Source organism: Dromaius novaehollandiae, chromosome 3, assembly GCF_036370855.1.
Source record: "Dromaius novaehollandiae isolate bDroNov1 chromosome 3, bDroNov1.hap1, whole genome shotgun sequence".
Lineage (NCBI taxonomy): Eukaryota > Metazoa > Chordata > Aves > Casuariiformes > Dromaiidae > Dromaius > Dromaius novaehollandiae.
Window position 1 is genome coordinate 123793884 of NC_088100.1, and position 18785 is coordinate 123812668.

The window sequence follows — 18785 nt, forward strand, 5'->3', positions numbered from 1 at the left end:
GAGGTGTTTTACAATGTTTACCTGCTTTCTGATACAAAGTGATGCAGAAATGCTATTGTAAAGAGCAGCATGTAAATCTTCAAGATAGATGCCTCCTGTGGTAAGATGTAATAGAAGCTTCAGTGAATGTGGCAGAATGAAGTGTAGGTCTTCTTGGATTTATATATAAATCCGAGGTGAGGTCTGTTCTCAGCCCGCACAGTTTGATTGTTAAATAACGTACTACGCTTTTAGACTTGAATAGCAGTGCTCTGGTATCTCGGGCAAATATCAGTGCAGTAACCGCGTTGTGCTAATGTGTATTTTGCTCTCAGCCTGCTTAATGTAAGACTCTCAACTTCCCATCCTAAATTAAGGATACTTAGTGTGTTCACTTTAGCTGCTGTTATGTGTAGCAAAAGGATACCAGAACAAATTGCTTTGTGCTTTCTGGCTGTATTAACTCTTCTTACTCCATTTGATTTTGTAATCATCCAAAAAATGAGATTTGTCAAAAAGCACTTTCAGGCTAGCTGAATATGTGGGTGCGTGCATGTGTGCCCATGATGCTCTTTAGAACTTCTCTAGACAGAGGTCAAAACTTTATGCCCATAGTTAACCTCTGAAGTGCAAACCTAGGTGTTTAAAAAAAGAAGAGCCTTATTATTTTCAGGGTACTATAGATCAGGACTTTTCAGTTTCCAGTCTACTTTGAGAGGTGAGGAAAGAACTTGGTGCTACTGTTCTTCACACCCTCTGAAGTGGGTCTTTGCCACAATGCCTCGGTAGAGGGTGTTATTGCATTGCAGTTCTAGCTTGGTCATGTTCTCACACTAGTCTGAGCAAGTAGAGTAAGTGTTTCTGCCTGCTTTTGAGGCAGTCTTGGCTGCAAATAGAGGCTAAAGATAATAGTTTGCTTCAAAGAGTTCCTCTTGCTGATTGAATTGTTGCATGTTGTCTAGTGCCTGATGCACTGAAACTGTGAACTGGGAAAACTCACCTGGCAAAGATAGTTGATAAAAACTGTTCATTTATAATAACTTTGTTTTCTAAGTGCAATAGATTATCAGTTTGATAAAGCGGGTGAGATGTTCCTGTTATTTTTATCAGCACTTTTATCTTTACAGTACCTTTACATCCACTCCCTTCAAGGTTTCTTGCCATTATGTTCAGGCAAGCAAACAGTACTTCAGCGTGTGGTACAACCAAGGGAATAAAAAGCTCTGGTTTGGGTCCAGGAATGAATAGGTGGGGTGGGGTGACTGAGTAAAAACCTCCAAAACCAGGTCTGCTGTCCTGAGTTTCAGTTCAGTTGAGCGCAGGGCTGCATTAGGCGATTCCTGCCATCCCTCTGTTCTACTCCCTCGGTCTTGCCAAATGCTAAAGCAGCTGTTTGTGTAGCTGTGCTCTAATTGAAGGTGTGAAAATAGAGGGAGGCAAGAAAGAACCTCTTCAAAATTGTGGATTTTTATTTACCATCTATCCATTTATCACTTCTAAAAATCATTAGCAGAAAAAGTTCCTGTTTCCTGTTAAGAAAAGCAGCAAGTAATACAATAAGGCCATATCCCAAGATGCTTTGTGTTGAAAAGATGAACTTTTGTTAAGTTCTTCTTTTAATTCTTTTGCACTGTACAAGAACATACGTGATTTTATCATAAAAGGACACCCCAAAGACAGCCTCCCTTCCATTGACCTTTTGTATGACACACCAATTTTCTCTGACTTCCTTTAAAAAATTCAGAAATTGTCTTCTAATATTACCCTCAACTAATTTAATCATGACAGTTGTCATCCCGCCAAGGCTAAAACATAGGACAGGGCCTGAAGAAGAGTGAGACATAACATTTACATTTGCATAGTATTTGTATCTGTAATGCAAAGACTCTATTACCTCTTTCTACAAGTAGGATATCTGATTAAAATAAATCATATATACAAGTTTATGTCAGAGAAATATATTAGAATATGAAGTGAGTCATGCCCTCCAAAAAAGGTGACTGTTAGCTATGTCTGTAGTCTCAGTTGTGATCCATCATCCTGGTACTTGCTGCAAGGACATTGATGCAAATAGCATCTGTAGTCATTACTCCCTATAGGACTGTGTATACCTCATCGTGGAATTCCCCATCTCAAGCTCTGTTCTAATACAGTGAAAAAATGCAGTGGCTGGGATTGCACATGGTACTTCAGCTGTTGCCACTGTGATCCCTCAGATAGCATTAGAATAATATCCTGCAGCTTGTAATCAATATAGTGCCTGAGCTAGTGTATTTCAGAAATATATTTGCTGTTAAGCATTGCCCTGCAGGCTTGAGTTCTGTAATGAGCATTTTTCATTTTCAAACCACTTCACAAACATAAAGTAATTATGGAGTAGAGGGATCTGATCCCCTGCTTTGCGTACAGCTGGGAGAGAGCAAGACAGGGGACTTGGTTGAATATAATTTGGAATTTGGGATCTTTTGGCTTCTGTGTTCACAGTACCTTAGTCTATTGTTTCCTCTTAATTGAAGGGGAATTCTCTTTCACTTTTGAAGTCAGGGGAAAGGAGATGAAATTTGATACATGGTCTCATTTTAGCATAGTTACAGGCAGATGTTTTCTCTAGTTTGTCATTGTGCCCCTCATAATACAGGTAAAAGGGGTGAGATTAGCCACCTGACTGAGTGCTAAAGCTGCAAGTGCTTTAAATCCAGGAACATGAGACTGTTTAAATCAGCACTTGTCAAATGAAGAGTTCTAGACCTCATTCTGTGGTTGTTGTATTCTCTAGTTAAGATGTGTGCTCAAGGAATTTTGATTGGAAGCTACCTATGATTTCATCTGCGTAATATGCAAGCAAGATTGCAATATGCTTCATAGTGTTTTGTGAAGCAGTCTTGCTCGCATTTGCTACATACATAGTATAATGAGTCACAGTGAATTTGAGTAAACAGTATTCTATCAATACAAGTACATTTATTCTGTTCAACAGGGTGCTGATTTGGGTATCATGTATCTAAAAACTTTGTGTTCTCTCTCCACCATTCCTCTCTCTCCTTAGTATTTCTAGCACTGTTTTTAAGATTCCCCCATTCTTTTAGGTGTCTTTAAGAAAGGATAATAGAGATTTTTGACTGAGTTCCTTTATCAGTGTGTAAAAGTGATCTGTGACGTGATTACTTCTGAATTCAGCCAAAAGATGGTGTGATCCTGATGTTGCTACTTTAAGTTTGAGACACGTTTTCAAACCTCTTCATTAGAATTATTTCCTTGACAATAGAGAGTAGTTATTTTGACCGGAGTATTTTGGGTTTTTTGTTTGTTTCTGAAAGCTCCATATGTGAAGAATGAAAGACAGGGAACGGATTTAAACTGCTGAACAGTGTAAATCAGTGATGTTTACAGCTTTTAAGATATGAACTCTTTTGGACACCACAAGCATATGGGTGATTGCATGACAAGTTTATGGAGTTGCCTTTCTCTGACTCCTTACTAGTAGTCTGCTGTCGGCAGGTTGAAAACCACTAATTTTGATTTCTCAGTGTAGGTATGTAAGCAAGCCGAGCAACTTTGGTTTGGAATTCAGCTTCTGTGAGGGCAGTGAGACTGGACCTCCAGGCTATGTATTGACAATACAGATTCTGTTAGTTAAGTAGCTTCTTGCCAGTCTTAATTTGTTGTTGTTGTTGTTGTTATTAGAGGAAGAAAGAACAGAGAATTTTGTTGTTGCTTAGTTATAGAAAGTTTTGGGGGGAGTTTCTCCCTTCTTATTAATTGCTTTTGCACTGATAGGCATTTTGTTGAAATAGAAACATTGTGCAGGTCTTCTGAATATCTGTGTCCAACATCACTCTTGCCAGAAATATAAGCATATAAATTAGTGTTCGTAAAAGGTTGAGGTTTTTTTTTTCCCCCAGCCTACTATATTAATTTGTAATTAAAGCCAAAGATCCGTTGAGGTCAAAATTCAAATTATGGTTAACTGTAGTGCACTTCAGATTTGTAAATTATGTTTTCATTATGGTGCGGAGAATGGGATTCTTAGAGCATGCAGAGACAAAATTTAAAGCCTAAAGCACTAAACAATTACTACAGTGAAATAATAGATCATTCTATAGGATCAGTGTGTCAGTACAAAGAGGAGTGAGTGAGACTGAGAAGGGATGCACCTCTAAAAACGTTTAGTTCCCCAGAGCAAAGCTTGTGAAAGATAAGCTTTTGGAAGCTTTTGGCATAGACAGTGTTGTTCTTTGGAAGTCTTCCATTTCTGATCCTTTTTCATTTTAAGTCATGTAGGATTGCATTGGTTTGATGGCTGATGGTCTGTTGTGCTTACTTTCGCATTATTCCGTTGTACCTTCACAGCACTGATAATTTTACTTCTATTTTTGGCTTTTGTTACAATCAATGGTAATTTTCATACTGCTGTGTTCTGTTTCTTGGCTGAGACAGGTAAGGGATGATACAGGGTTGTCTTTCTTTGTCAGTGTCACTTCAAGGGGCCTGCTACATTATGTTGCTTTACATATATAAAGCTTCCAGGCGAGATGAGTAGAGTTCGAGGAAATGTTTACAGTGCTTGGATTGAGGACAGTCAAGCTTTAGAGCAGATTGTGCAGAGAGGTTGTGCATTATTGAAGTCTCCTTTATTGGAGGTTTTCAAGACCTGGCTGGATAAAGCCCTGAGCAAACTTGTCTGATCTTATAGCTGACCCTGCTTTGAGCAGGAGATTGGATAGAGATCTCCTGAGGTTCCTTCCAACTGAATTATCCTATGATCATTCACTTTAAGCAAATACTACATCTTGGAAGCTCTGTACAAAGGAGTGCATCTGGAGCTGCAGAAGATGGTATTCACAGAAGATCTGCAGAAAGCAACAGAGGGGTAGTTGGGAAATGAAAAGAACTCAGGGTGAAATCCGCCCGTGACTCTCAGATCAGGTTTTCCAGCAGTTTCTAGATAAGCTGTCTGATAAATAATTGTTAGTGAACTCCAGAGTTTATATCAAAAGCTGTCTCTGATTTGTAATATTATTCCCTCTGTTCCTCAACTTTTCCCATATTCAGCTTATGTCTCCCAAACTAAGTGGTATGATTCAAATGAGGGGGCACTCTTCAGGGAAAGAGATTGTGATTACCAGCAGACCAAGAATGTCATTTATTTCATGTTTTGTATAATAGGTGCTGCTTGTTTTTTATTTTTTTTTAATTTATATGTCAAATCAATTTTCCTATGTGTGACCATCCATTTAGATACATTTTTTTCATTTCTGTATGTGGAAACATAACTGCTAGTTGCACTTGACTTAGGCTGTCAGAGTCTTTTTTTCTAGTTACAGTGTTAATAGCAGCATTCAAAGTGTGTTTCATGCAGTCTAATCTTCTTTTGAAAGCAAGGTAGTACTTGTGATGAATTGCCTGTGCCTTTGCAAAATGATGTCTTAGAAATATGCACCATTTGTTTTGGAGAGCTGGGTCTTCCCAGTGTCTTTTATGCCACTTTCCAGATCTGTCCAACAGCAGACTGAACGCTCATTAATATTCAGTAATACTAATTTGTTTTTAGTTCAGCCAGATATACAGGTACATTGTATATCACTAGAAATGTTTTAAAATTGAGTGATTTTTGGTCTGGAACTAGTGTTATCAATAAAAGAAGCCTAATTGCCTGTGTGAGATAAAACCAGTCATAAGTGTTTCCTGGGTTCAGGACTTAAACTTTCAATGCATGCAAGTGCAAGTATACTGTAGTGAGAGCACCTTTTAACTTTGCCTGTTTATCTCCAATTATTTTTCAATATTTCTCAGCTGGAAAAGTTGTCTAAAAAAAGAGGTGGGAGCTTCTACATTTTTAAAAAAAATCATATGCCATATACACTTGTTATTTCAAAAAGGCCTTACCTTTGTTTTTGTAAGGCAAGAGTGGGAGAACAGACAATAAAGTAGGGAACAGCCCATACTAACAGAGCAAAAAATTCTTTGAGCACTTTTGGAGAAAAAGAAAGAACCTTTCTTTAGGTAGGCTTGCCTGGTTAGTCTACAGAGGAAAGAGCAAACTCTAGTTCTATCCTGTACACTTCTAAAGCAAATGCTAAATTAAATTCCTAATACTTATGTTTTTTCCCGAGCTTTGTAAACTTTAGTTTTCTCTTCTGCTAACAGTCTCTGAAACAGTTGGAGTATTTTTGAGCCTGAATTTCACTTGCATTTTTTTCTCTCTTCTTCCTGGGCATGGCTGGTGACCTATAGCGTGCTGCTTGGCTGCTCGTAAAACAGGAAATGGGGTGAGTAATTTCTTTTGGCAACCTTCATACCAGTTCTACTACAGAATCCTCCAGATTTAGAGAAAGGAGAGATGCTCTTACTATAATTTTTTTCCAGCATAGCAGTAATGAGAAACTTCTTATTACAGTGGACCTACTGAGACATGTCTGTTAGGAGAAATTTATAACCAAGCAATTAATACCGTATTTTCAAGATCAAGACAGATACTTCCACATAAAGGTGCTTCTTCTAATGTTGTGGAATATGTAGACTCATTTCCTCTATCCTTGGCCAAGATTGTTACTTATTTTGTCCCTTCAAAGCTAAGCATCAGGCAATTCAGAATTGGGATGTGCTGTCATTTTAGTTGTTTTGCTTTTTATTGCCCATAGCTTTTACTGTCTGTCTGGCAAGCCCTCTTCACTGTTTGCCTGCATAGATATTGAGCAGAGTAGTAGTTGATTTTATAATTTTGTTATAATGCTGTTGTCCACTTTACTTGATGCTTACAAAGGATGAAATGGCAGCTGGGGTTTGATGTATCCTGGTTTGACCTTAGCTTGGGGTTTCCTATCTCATTTGCCTTGTACTGTGATATAGCTAGGACACAGCATTTGAATGTGGAGCGCAGGCTATGTGTCCGGTTGTACAGCTTAGAGCTACCTTAATGCCCCTGAGAGTGTCATGATGACATCAGTGAGCCAGATTCATCTTGTGCACAGAAGACATTATGAAATACAGACCTTTCTCTTTTGTCACAGTATTAGATTTAGCTTACTTTAATAGTAACTGAAAACTGTTAGTCAGATAATGGTGAAAAGTCTGTACTTAATGTCCTTGACAAACAGGTTTATGTGTAAAATAGGTTTCTGCTGCAGATAAGTTAGAAGCTGAGACTTGAACAGGAATCACATGAACTATCCTTTCATTCTTAAAACTATGCTTTATAAATTCGTTCTTTAGAAGTTGTAACTTAGAAAGGAAAAGTACTTCAAAAAGTAAATGGAAAGAAAGTTGCTTTCATTCCTATGTCTTAGCCTCTGATAGAAAAAGTTGTCTCTGATGTTTTGAAGGTGTACCTTTGGCTCTCTATCATTCAGTTGACTAAGACTACCAGCCATTGTACCAATAAAATGGTAATAATCTGTGTCATTAATTGTGACTGGACTAGAGCTATCAAGTCGTTTAATACCAGCTATCAGAACTGGTGTCACAGGGTAATGCCTTTGTTATTGCTTCCCTGGGGGAAGGCTGTAAAATGGTAAGCTAGCTGAATGGTTTCATATGCTGTAGGGAATAAATGAATCATTCTCTTCCAAGTATTTTTTCCAGGTATTTGGGAGGTAACATGCACTTTGAAAGAGCTTGCACTTTTGCAATAACTACCAATTCATCTTAGTGTGCAACTTTTCATGTGCTTTACATCAACATAGATTTTTTTCTTTTTGAACTGAAAGAAAATGGTTATTCCAGGTATTTCAGCGTCACCACTTACCTGCATTCACGTAAACCTAGCTCTTACATTTTTAAGTTTTATAATATTAAAAACTCTTGACTTAGCTACTTGGATGCATGAACAACTGGGCTACAGGTTACATAAGATGGTTACAGTAAATAGTTACAATACATTACAAGTTTGAATTAAATGTTTGGTTTTGATAAGGATAATAGTAATCAAGCATGAACTTGCTATTGTGCTTTCTCCAGCTTCCATTTTCTAGAATTATTTTTAAAACAGCAGGGCGTTCAATACAAGGACAATATGAGATGCTAACGTGGTGTGATGAGAAAGATACAGTGTTTGCAAGTTAATTTTGACCCTTCTTTTACACCTCAGTGTTTTGATATCAGTTTAAGGGCCTGATTCCTTGTGTACTCTAGGACACTCCCATTCCTGGCCAAATGAAAATGTATAGAGCTATTATGAATGGGTAATTGTCTCTGTGGGCAAGACGAGAGAAATCTATTGGGCTCAAAGTTGAGGATACTGGATTAATTTTTGGTGGAAGCCATTTTGGCTGGAAGTGCCATTCTGAGTTATTCATAGAAAGGCAGAGTAAATGATGATGAGTCACAAGTGCATTGAAATCGTTTAGTGGCATCTTCACAGGCATCTGCTCTTTTACATTTCTCTCTCCAAAGGCAAAGACACAGGAGTCGAAGTATCTAGAGAGTCAGTTGTGCCTGTCCCAGCAGGATCAACTGAGATTGTCATGTGGGCCTTTCTCTTTAGGAATTTGCACCGATTGGAGTTCGTGCCTCCTTTAATGAAGAACTAGATGGTCCTCTTAACAACAGAATTCAAACATAAGATTTTTTAAATTATTTTTACCTTTTTTTCTAAGCCGTTCTCTAAGTGGACTCTGGGAAAGCTTTTATAGCTTTGGATCTATCATGGAGCTATGGTATGGGTTTCCGCAAAGCATGTTCTCACATGCAACAGAAAGAGAATCTTTTTTAAAATTGTTAATGAAAGAAACACTGGCAAGTAGAAAAAGGGCAAAACAGGTATTATTTTGATTGGAACCTGGACAAGAGGCTCCTCAGAAAGTAGCACAGGTGCTGCCCTGCAGGATCCAGATCCCCAATTTACTTCAGCTGAACTAGCTGTTGATTTAATGTCAGAAGTATTGTACCTCCATCTGCATGTACTTCTGTCTTTCTTGTGTTAACACAGTTGCCAGTTGCCTATGTGACCACCAAGAGAGCTGATCATCTAACTGCTTTGGCTGAAAAATTAACTTTTTTGGTGGGTTAGGATTCATTTTAAGTGGGATCAGTGGACTGGTATGATTTATCATGCTGTCAGTGTCAGCATGTGGCTGCTGGCAGGAATGTATGGCCAGAGGCAGGAAAGAGGCAATACAGCCTTATATTTGCTTGAGCAGATTGTAAAACTACACCCTTAGCTACTCTCAGCCAAACTCTTAAGTGTTTATTGGGAAGCAGCTTACCTGGAATCACTGTCTGGCATTATTGTTTTGTAATAATAAACAGTTTATTAATTCAATACAAACATTCACTACAATCACAGGAGATCATAGAACAGCCTTTCATTCTTTTGTGCCATGGTCTGTATGCTTAGTAGTTTTGTCCTTTATGTTTGTGCTTTGCTTGTTTGCCTGGGACTAGTTACTGAAGTTTGCATTGGAATATCATGTCATGTATTTATCTTTGAAAGACTCCTGTTCAAGTTATTATTTCTTTATGTATGTGACTCAGAAAACTGGGCCTTTCCTTGGCAAAGGATGACATTGTTCAGCTGAAGGAAGCTTATAAGTGGATTATTCATCCCCAGTTGTCGGAGGAGTTGGGTGTTCCTGCTGATGGAAAGGTGTTGTATAAATAATGAAAATTTTCTTTCTGTCTCTCTCTCTGTGTCTCTGTCTCTATCTCTCTCCCTGTCTCTGTGTCTCTCTCTGTCTCTCTCGCTTTCTGTCTCTCTCTTAGTCTCTAGTACTGATGGTGGTACATTCTCATTAAGCGATAAATAAGTTGCACTCATCTTATCTTCAAAGTAGGGGGAAGTAGGGAAAATTCTCTTAACTTGAGATCTCTCAGCATCAGTACTAAGGGATCCGATATCCATTTTTGTAGACAGACACCATTGCAATGACTGAAGCCACTGCCATGTTGTACTGTATCTCTTGTTCTTGGGCAGCCACCCTCCTTTTATCAATGAGACTTTCTCAGTTTTCTCATTTTCCAGAATTGCTGTTTTCCAGAGACTCAGGTATGCTCACACATTCCTTCTTGGCTTTCCTGTTTCTGCCAATACTGTTACTGCTTTGTGAGATAAATTGTTCAGGTTGTTAGCATGTTATGTTCTATGAATAGAATCCATTTGTGAAATGCACTATAGGAGGAAGGACTGGTCCTTGTTCACTTTAATGACTGCTAGAGATGAGCATATTGGAAGCTGTGATTCCAGTAAACAAGTATTAGGAATGTTTTTTTCAGATCCTATTTTCAACTTTCAGATTCTGACTAACATTCCTAAATGTCTATAGCTTTTACTTGTGATCAGGCCCCTAGAAGTGACCCTAGAACTAGACTCACTTAGTCTTTACCTTGATTGTAAACTTCCATAATAATTACAGATTGTCTTTTCCACGGGGTGCTAATTGAAATCATCCTTTTTGTCTTAGTGAAGAGAGAGTTGCTCAATTATCGTGAAGAGGATCCAAGCAGAAACAAACTACATACATACTGAGTTAGCAAAAGCTCTATAAGACTTAGTCACTGAGCCACTCCAGACTTTATTGTGCAATAAAAGTTACTTGTCTAGTGCTCTTTATCTACAAGGCACTTGAATATTACCCAGTCTTCTCAATAGCCCTCTTGAGGTATCCTGGTATCTGAATAACAGAAGTAATGAGTGTTGTTTGCCTAAGGCCAAAGAGGGAATTGGGGGTAGAACTGAGATTACACTAGAGTTTCTGGTCTGGCTGTCAATCTGCTAGGACACGTTGCCTTTCTTTGCCCCAAGGCCATCCAATCATTGCAAATGAAGCCCCCTGACAAAATTTTGCAGTGGTGGCTACTAAAGCTTTTTTTATCTTTATTCACGCTATGCCCTGCTCTCCCAGAAGGTTTGTTAAGTTTAGTGACCGTAATACGCTTTGAGCAAATACTGTCTCTGACTCAGTTCCCCCTGTGCAAAATGGGGCCAGTATCTATGATGTGTAGGGCACTCATGTTTTTAAAGTGCTCTGAGGTCTTTGGGTACTACAGAAATGCCAATGCTATTATGATGCAAGATTTATTGTCTTTTTTTTTTTAGATGAAGTTGCAGCATAAATGGGTTACTTTCTCTTTTGTCTACTTCTTCACTGTTTTCCTAATATTTCAATAAGGATGCTTGAGAGTGTCCTCTCTATGCTTGTTTAACAAACTATTACCTTCCTTTTTTTAATTTAGAGTTTGTTTGAAGTTAGCGTGGTCTTTGCTCACCCAGAAACAGATGAGGAGTGCCATTTCCTGTAAGTTTTGATATGAATAACAAAGATCTTTATCTCAATATTGTGCAACATTGTTAGTCTGGATTTGCTACAAATGAGAATTTGCAGTGTTTGTAAACTAGAACTGGACCAGGATCTAAACTTCCGTGTAGCCATATGTGACATCTCTCTCTGGTTAATTCTGTGCTCGAAAGCCAGTAAGCTCCAAAGGTGTCTAGAGCTAGAAAGAGAGCATTCTGATACGTTGTTCAAAGTCATTACCCTCTTCAATATAGTTGCATCATTTTTAAAAATAAATTCCAATAACATACTTGGGAGAAAAACATCTTTTTAGGTGATGCCTAGGTTTTTCTGACCTTGAAGGAGGCTTGGATGGCAGGGGAGGCATAGAAGTGAATTTATCCAACTTAGCTGGTCCATTAAAAAAGAAAAAACTTCCCTGGCCACTGCATGTAGTCATTTTTGGCCTGGCACAATAGAGCGTCTGCTATTTAAATCCTTCTTTAACACAAAGAAGCAAAATATTTCTGGGAATTTAGCTACCGTTTAATCTGATTTCTCAAAATCTGGTGGTAGTATATTCTGGATAATTAGGTACCCTCTTCCTGTTTGCTGATGCTTCCTGGAAAACTAGAGTTTCACTCAGTTTCATCACTTGTGCTCCTGCTACATGTTAAATCCTGTCACAGAAAGAGGCTTCCCATAGAATTTCTCTGACCTGTATGCTGCATGGTGACTTCGTACCTTGAGACTAGAAATTACCTTTGCAGCCTTTCTAGATATTTCTGCTTTTATACCTTCTGGCAATGTCATCTCTGCTTAAATGCCCTATCTGCCACCTTCTTGCTTTTCAGCAGCTGCATGCTTTGTATGTCTGGGGGAGGGGGGTGGGGAGGCGGGAGGCCTGCTATGTAATGGGCCTGATATTAGGAAGAATTGATTGCCAGCGTTTGCTTAATTTCCTTCCTTTCCAGCTTCTTCAAGACTGGAAAAAAGGGAGAGAAAGCAGCAGGGCCAAACTGCAATTCTAAATACTGAGAGCTGTAGTCCAGTTAAAAACTCAGGACTCCAGATCCTACATCTTTTTGTTCTTACTTAATTTTAGTTGATCAGTTCTTGTCTTTTATGGTCTTCCTTTGTAGCCTAGCAACTCTTATTTCCAGGTTTTCCTTCCAGTTCTTTGCTCCTTTTTGTAACCTTTCAAAAATGTTGAGGCAAAGCAAGTTAGGATGCTAATGTCAGCCCTTCAAGAGCGGTAACTGGAGGGGTGAAAGCTGTAAAGAAGTTCTGTCTCTTCAGTTCCATGTTCCAACTGCTCAAGTCTATTCCATGTGACTTGACAAAATCTCTCTATTTGCCTTCTCTGTATAGCATACTGAAACAGTGATTAAGGTTTTAGGTAATATGTTGTTTCTTCAGAAAAATGTGTAATTTCATTGCATGGTGGTTTCTCAGGTATCAGGGCATACCATGGGAATGGCTGGCTTTGAACATATTATGGGACATTAGATTGGTTTCGATACAAATATGGTAAATTTGGCAATTGTCAGAGCTTCAAGAATTACAGCTGTGTGTGTTGTGAAAGGAAAGTAGGACCTCATCTCAACCGGGAGAAGTCCTCCCAACTCCAGGTAGGCTTTTAGATTGGGTTTCCAAAAATGGCATCTGCAGTTCCTTATCTCTCAGGCTGTTTTTATACAACTCTGTGTAGGTGGGTATGCTAAAAGGACCCTTGGCTTGAAGTGGAAGATTGAATTGGCTCTTGTTAGTTTATATTTGGAGATTTTTATTCAAAGGAAAGGTGATATTAAAATTCTGGAAGAGGGAAGTTGCAATGCTTTGTGTTACAAGCAACTTTCCTGGCTAGCTTGTGTAAAAACACCAAGAGGGCATTTGTTACCTGCTTCCTTTCAATCTGAAGTAATTGCAGAGGTGTTGAAAAGGAGCAGCAAGAAATGCTAAACTGTGTTGTAGGCTAGAAATGATGTCTAATTGCATACGTAGAAATCCACTAATAGGAACAGCAACTTCCTCTACAGTACTCAGAAAAAAGTTTTTTCTCTGATTTAGCTTTCGCTTTCATGAAGCAGCCAATAGTTTCCTTTGAAGAGTTTTAAAGAGGCAAAGCACAAATAGTGTCAAACACTTGGTGTTACTTTTTCTGTAGTAAATTGAATATTCCTATCCAGAAGCAGCAGCTCGAATCTCTGATTTGGATATGTTTAGTTTGCAGTGTGCGTTGCCTAAGAACAGCAAATACGGATTTCAAGATGTCACCATACCTTGCAGAGGAGCTAAGCATTAGTCATCAATGTTGTTGACAAGGATTGAGAAGGACTGAAAACTAAACTTCTTGTGTGCTTTTCCATCCCATCTCAAAGCTGACACAATTGTGTTGGTCAGAGCAAAAGCGGCCTACACAGCTTTGTTCATGATTTATCTGTCCTCCAGTATCTCTAGATCAAGTAATACACACCTTCTGCCATTTGTAGTTTAAGATAAAATTCATTCAAAAATCTGTTCCACCCTAAGCTGTAGAAGTGAGACGTTGGGCATTTCTGTACAAAGATTAATCTAGTACTTGCTATGCTTATAAGTCTTTTTTTTCCCTTTCTTTCTTTCTTTTTTTTTTTTTTTTTTTTTTTTAAGAATAACAGCTAATTTTCATGTTTGCGTTTAGAGCCACAGCCTGCCCGGATTGTTTCAAACCAGCGAAGAACAAGCAGGTAGGATCTCACTGCTGTTTCAGTTCTTCTCTGAACTTCAGAATTTCATGGCAGGAGCTATAATGAAGAGCTGGATAGTTGGGCTCAGAGAGTAGTGGTTAATGGGTTGTACGCTACCTGGATGCCTATGGCAAGTGCAGTGCCACAGGGCTCTATCCTGGAATCTGTCCTATTTAACATCTTTATCAGTTACGTGGGGGAGGTTGTGGAGTGCACTCTTGTCGAGTTTAAAGATGACCCCAAATTGAGAGAGCTAGTAGATGCACTCGAGGGTAGAGCTGCTGTCCAGAGGGACCTAGACAAGTTGAAGGAATGGGCTGACAGGAACTGTATGAAATTCAGCAGTGACTAATACAAAGTCCTGCATCTGGGAAGGAATAAACTCTGGCAACAACACAGACTGCAGAGTGCCAGGCTGGGGAGCAGCTCTGTTGAAGAGACCCTGAGGATCCTCACAGCGGACAGCAAGATGAGCATGAGCCCTGGCAGCAGAGACAACCAACAGCATCCTGGGCCTTATTAACAGGAGCGTAGCAAGCAGATCAAGGGAGGAGATTATTCTCTTCTAGTCAGCAGTCATGAGACCACATCTAGAATATGGCATCTGGTTTTGGACCATCGATAGAAGACAGACATCAATAACTTGGAGTTCAGCAGATGACCGCCAAGACAGTCAGGAGGCTGGGGCACATGCCCTAGGAGAAGAGGCTGAGGGACCTGGGCTTGTTCAGTCTGGAGAAAAGAATGCTTTGGGGAGGACCCAGTAGAAGCATCCCATACCTGCAGGGGGGTTATTGAGAACAGGGAGCAAGGCTCTTCACAGTGGTGTGTTGTGGGAGGGTGAGAAACAGTGGGCATAAGTTAAAACAGGAGAGGTTCAGACTAGGTATAAGGAAAATTTTTTTACCATGAGAACAGTCAGACAGTGGAGTGGGCTACTCAGATTGTGCAGTTCTTCATCCTTGGAGGTTTTCAAGAACCAACTGGAAAAAACCCTGAGCAACCTGGTTTGATTTCATAACTGACCCTTCTTTGAGCAGGAGGTTGGTCAAGACCTGCGGTCCCTTCCAGCCTTATGAGCCTATGACTTGGCAGCCTGCAATGCCATAGTTTTGGCAGCAGGCCTAGCTGCAACTTTGTCTCAGCTTTTTTCCTTAAAGGACAGTGAGCTATATTCTGTTCATCAGGTGATTTTTTCTTCTTTGAACATCTTTACTGCTGTTTCATAACGGGCATGCTCCCCTGCCTGGCAGTTTCTTCTCTCTGTGTGAAATAGGATATATATTGTCCCCATCAAGTCCCCTTTCTTTTACAAACACGTTCTGCTCTAAATTTCCAGGGCTGCTTAGCTATCTGTGACAGAAGTTCCCAAACTTTATTGCCTTGCACACTACCAACAGTGGCAGCAGCGGCAACTCTTAATTTCCCAAACAAGGACTTCAGTCCTGTGTTTTCGTTTACTGTCCCCAGCCTACCTAATGTAGGACACCACCTCATCCTGTTACCATTTTTGTTTCTCCTGTACTAGGAACTTCAGTGCTGTGCCTTAGCCTCACTTGAGTTGGAAACAACAGCACCTGGCTGTGCATGAAAGGACAGTAGTAGTGGCAGGATCATCTCACCCTTGTGAATTGATGCTGCTTGGGACTTTGAAGTCACTTGCCTTCCAGACTTTGGGAACTGCCAAGCTTTAATGTTCACTTGCCTTCCAGAGTTTGGGAACTGCCAAGCTTTGACGTTCAGCACTTATTTCTAAACATGAATGAACTTTAGAACCCTTTAAATGGATTTCTACTCAACAGTCTTATTTCCAGAACTAGCTACCTACTGGCACTGAGATAAAAGTTAGGATTTAGGTGCTTAACTCTTTGAAAATAGAGATGCTAGTTTAGGTTTCTATTCATGGATTTAGGATTCTTTTTTTTAATGTCTTTTGCAGATATTGAGGTCCTCAGTGCTACTTCTTTTATTCTTGCTTTTGCATACTTTTGTGTATCATCTGAAATAAGATAGTTTCCAGAGATTTACTTAGTGTTGCTTTCAGCTAACCAAGCACAGACTTAGCAACTGAATATTTTAAGGAGCTAGGATGGGTATTTTGACCAGCTGAAAGTCAGTGGAACTTACTCTTTTTTTTTTCCTGTGTAAAAACAGAGTGAGAAAATAGATAATACTGTTCATACATATCTTCTAGAAACAAGGGCGCAAACTTAAGATACTTGGTCAAATCCCAACTCTCAGTTTTTGGTACTGGTATAAACGTACAACTGAATAATCTTTATGTTCCAATCTGTCAGAGGTCCTAGTTGTATTGCTTTCATGTCATGAATAAAGTTGCTTGAATGTATTTTGGCAAAATTACATGTTGCTCTGTATGGCCCTATTAAAGTTAGCATTAAGAGCTCTTGCTGATACAGAGTGGCTTTTAGGCATAAGGAAACGTGGAACACAGTTGAAAAAATTGTGCTGCGAGAAGTGTATGGTGTGTATGTTTTGGGGTTTTTTTTTCCTCCTAAAGTATATCATTTCTAAGCTTCTCTTATTTCTTGACTCATTCTTTATTTCACTGTGCAGTCTGTTTTCACTAGAATGGCAGTTATAAAAGCCCTGGAGAAGATAAAAGAAGAGGATTTTTGCAAGTAAGTATATACTGAAACTGTAGTTCTTAGTATTGTGTTTTTGTATAGAATTAGGATGGGGAGGAAAATATTAGATGACTAAGCAGCAGTAAGATGTCTATAAAAGCACTTTTAACTGTTTAAATTCTGCTAGTTTATTGTATAGAGTATGTTGCACTTTCTGTACTTCCAATGATAATAGAATGTCATTCCATATCTTTTAAGGAGTAATCTAAAAATGCTTGAATTAAGCCACAGAAGATGGAAAACTGTACATGCTGAAAACAAAGGTCTTTTCCATTTTAGTAGAAGTGGTTCATTGGTTTATTATACCAGGGTCATCACAGCAGAGAAATTGTGGGTCAGAGCACTGCAGCTCCACTCTGTGCTTTTAGCAGTATGTCCTTATAGGTCTCTGGGTTGGTATGGAATTTGGAATGGTTAGAAATAAAAACAGTTTGTTGTAGTATTGCCAATCATATGCATTCAAAAATCTTTATTTACATCCCCAAAACCACAGAAGACTTTTACAGATTGTGGAATTTGCCTTCCATATTTTGAACCTTAGGATTTTTAAAGCAAACTTCTCATCACGAGAATGACTTTTTTCTCATATTTTCAAAATGCTAGGAGTTAGATTTTAAGAAAGCACCAAATACTATAATGTGGTAAAAATTCCAAACAGTAGGAAGATATCAATAGATACTTTCTGTATAGTTCGTATTGTTTAATTGCACTAAATCTTTTCAGATCTTTTCCTTGATTTCTAGCAAAGGTTTAGTAACAGGTCCTGAAGCTAGTTTTCATTCAATATTTAATTTTATTATTTCTATAGATAGCGTATGGTACCTCTTATTAGCACACTTGGGGGTATTATACATCAATAATACTGGATGACAGATGGACAAAAGTGCATTTTGCAATGCAGTGTTCTTGATTTGCTTAATGTTTATTCATTTATTGGTGTTAGCTTTTAATATGAATACTGAGTTTATACTGTAGCTGTGTTTTGTGTAACTGAAGTCATCATCTTTCATGTCATTTTTGCTACAGTGATTCTCCATCATGTTCTGGTGTTACTTGTCTTTTTTCAATCTTTTCCTACGCAGGCATTTTCCATGTCCCCCAACTTCACCAAAGAACTTCTGTGTTGCTCTGGAAATTCAGTGCAATAATGGTGCAGTTTTTGTGGCTGGTAAAGTGATCCCTTTTTTTGCTGCTGTGTTGTCTTAACATAACTGTATAATATTGCTGCAAGACACAGGAGACTCTATTTGCTATTTGTTATGATTCATTTAATTATGTATAAGGAGCAAAAAACCTAAAGGTAGCTCTGTCCAAGAGTGAACTTCATTTGAAAGGGCAAGAAATCATACTTAGCTTGCCTTCGCTGAGGAAATGTTTTTGTCAAAAGTTAGAAATTACAGATCAACTTGTTAAAATCAAATCTGTTTGCTTGCTCTTATATTTTGAATTAGAACTTAGAGATGGTGTGTGTTGGGACATGGTCGGTGGGGGTGGGAACTGCAGGCAGCTGTGTCTGGACCAAGGCAGGGCTCCCTTGCAGCTCCCATATTAGGAGCTGGAGCAGGGGAACATGCTACTTCCATTTCTGCCACTGTGTAGGCCACCATCTCCTTTCTGTACATTTTGGAAGCTCCAGCTTTTCCGTGCCGTTGTTGTTCCTTTTCTTAAACAGATGGAAGAGCTCTCTCTTCTGAAGACAGCACAGGAAGATGTGAAGATTTCAAAAAACTTTCTTTGCCCCCTTGCTGATTAAGGGGGCTCATCCAGAAGCAGTTTATGAAATGAATGATTTTGTCCTGTTGCCAAAGCTTGCTCTTTCCTTGGAAGAACCCTTATTCCTGCAAATCTTGCAGTTGTAACATGTCCCCTGATGATAAGTTTGTGGTTTGGGAAAGGCACTGCCCCAGTAAATAAGCTCCCAGCGATGCTGTTCACTTGCTTGGACCTTAATTTGGATGCAGCAGTGTTCATCATCTGGTTTTATCTGTATATTATTCCAGCCAAAACTGCTGATCTTAATGCCATTGATAAAGGTTACATTACAGAAAGCATAGCTCTTTCTGGTTGCTCCTCCAAATTAAGATGGCATCTGAAATAATTACTAGTCTGATATGGGTAATGCAACAACACTGAGTGTCCCTGAGCTGAGTGTTACACTGATGATTCTACAAACTTTTCCATCATCTGCCTAAAAGAGCATCTACCTTCCCCCAGCCCTTTGTGTA

At 39.0% G+C, this 18785-nt stretch overlaps 1 protein-coding gene across 3 annotated transcripts in view; it reads left to right on the forward strand.

Moving 5' to 3' along the window:
- PUS10 (pseudouridine synthase 10) overlaps window positions 1-18785 on the forward strand; it is a 38332-nt gene that overhangs the window by 6559 nt on the left and 12988 nt on the right. For 2 of the 3 annotated variants that reach the window (XM_026094672.2, XM_026094673.2), the window contains 6 exons: window positions 6214-6248; window positions 9451-9562; window positions 11149-11210; window positions 13870-13915; window positions 16490-16554; window positions 17643-17728. In XM_026094672.2, coding sequence (XP_025950457.1) covers window positions 6214-6248; window positions 9451-9562; window positions 11149-11210; window positions 13870-13915; window positions 16490-16554; window positions 17643-17728 — 406 coding nt within the window. The remainder of the gene's footprint in view (window positions 1-6213; window positions 6249-9450; window positions 9563-11148; window positions 11211-13869; window positions 13916-16489; window positions 16555-17642; window positions 17729-18785) is intronic. The other variant, XM_026094674.2, reaches the window with a different exon arrangement.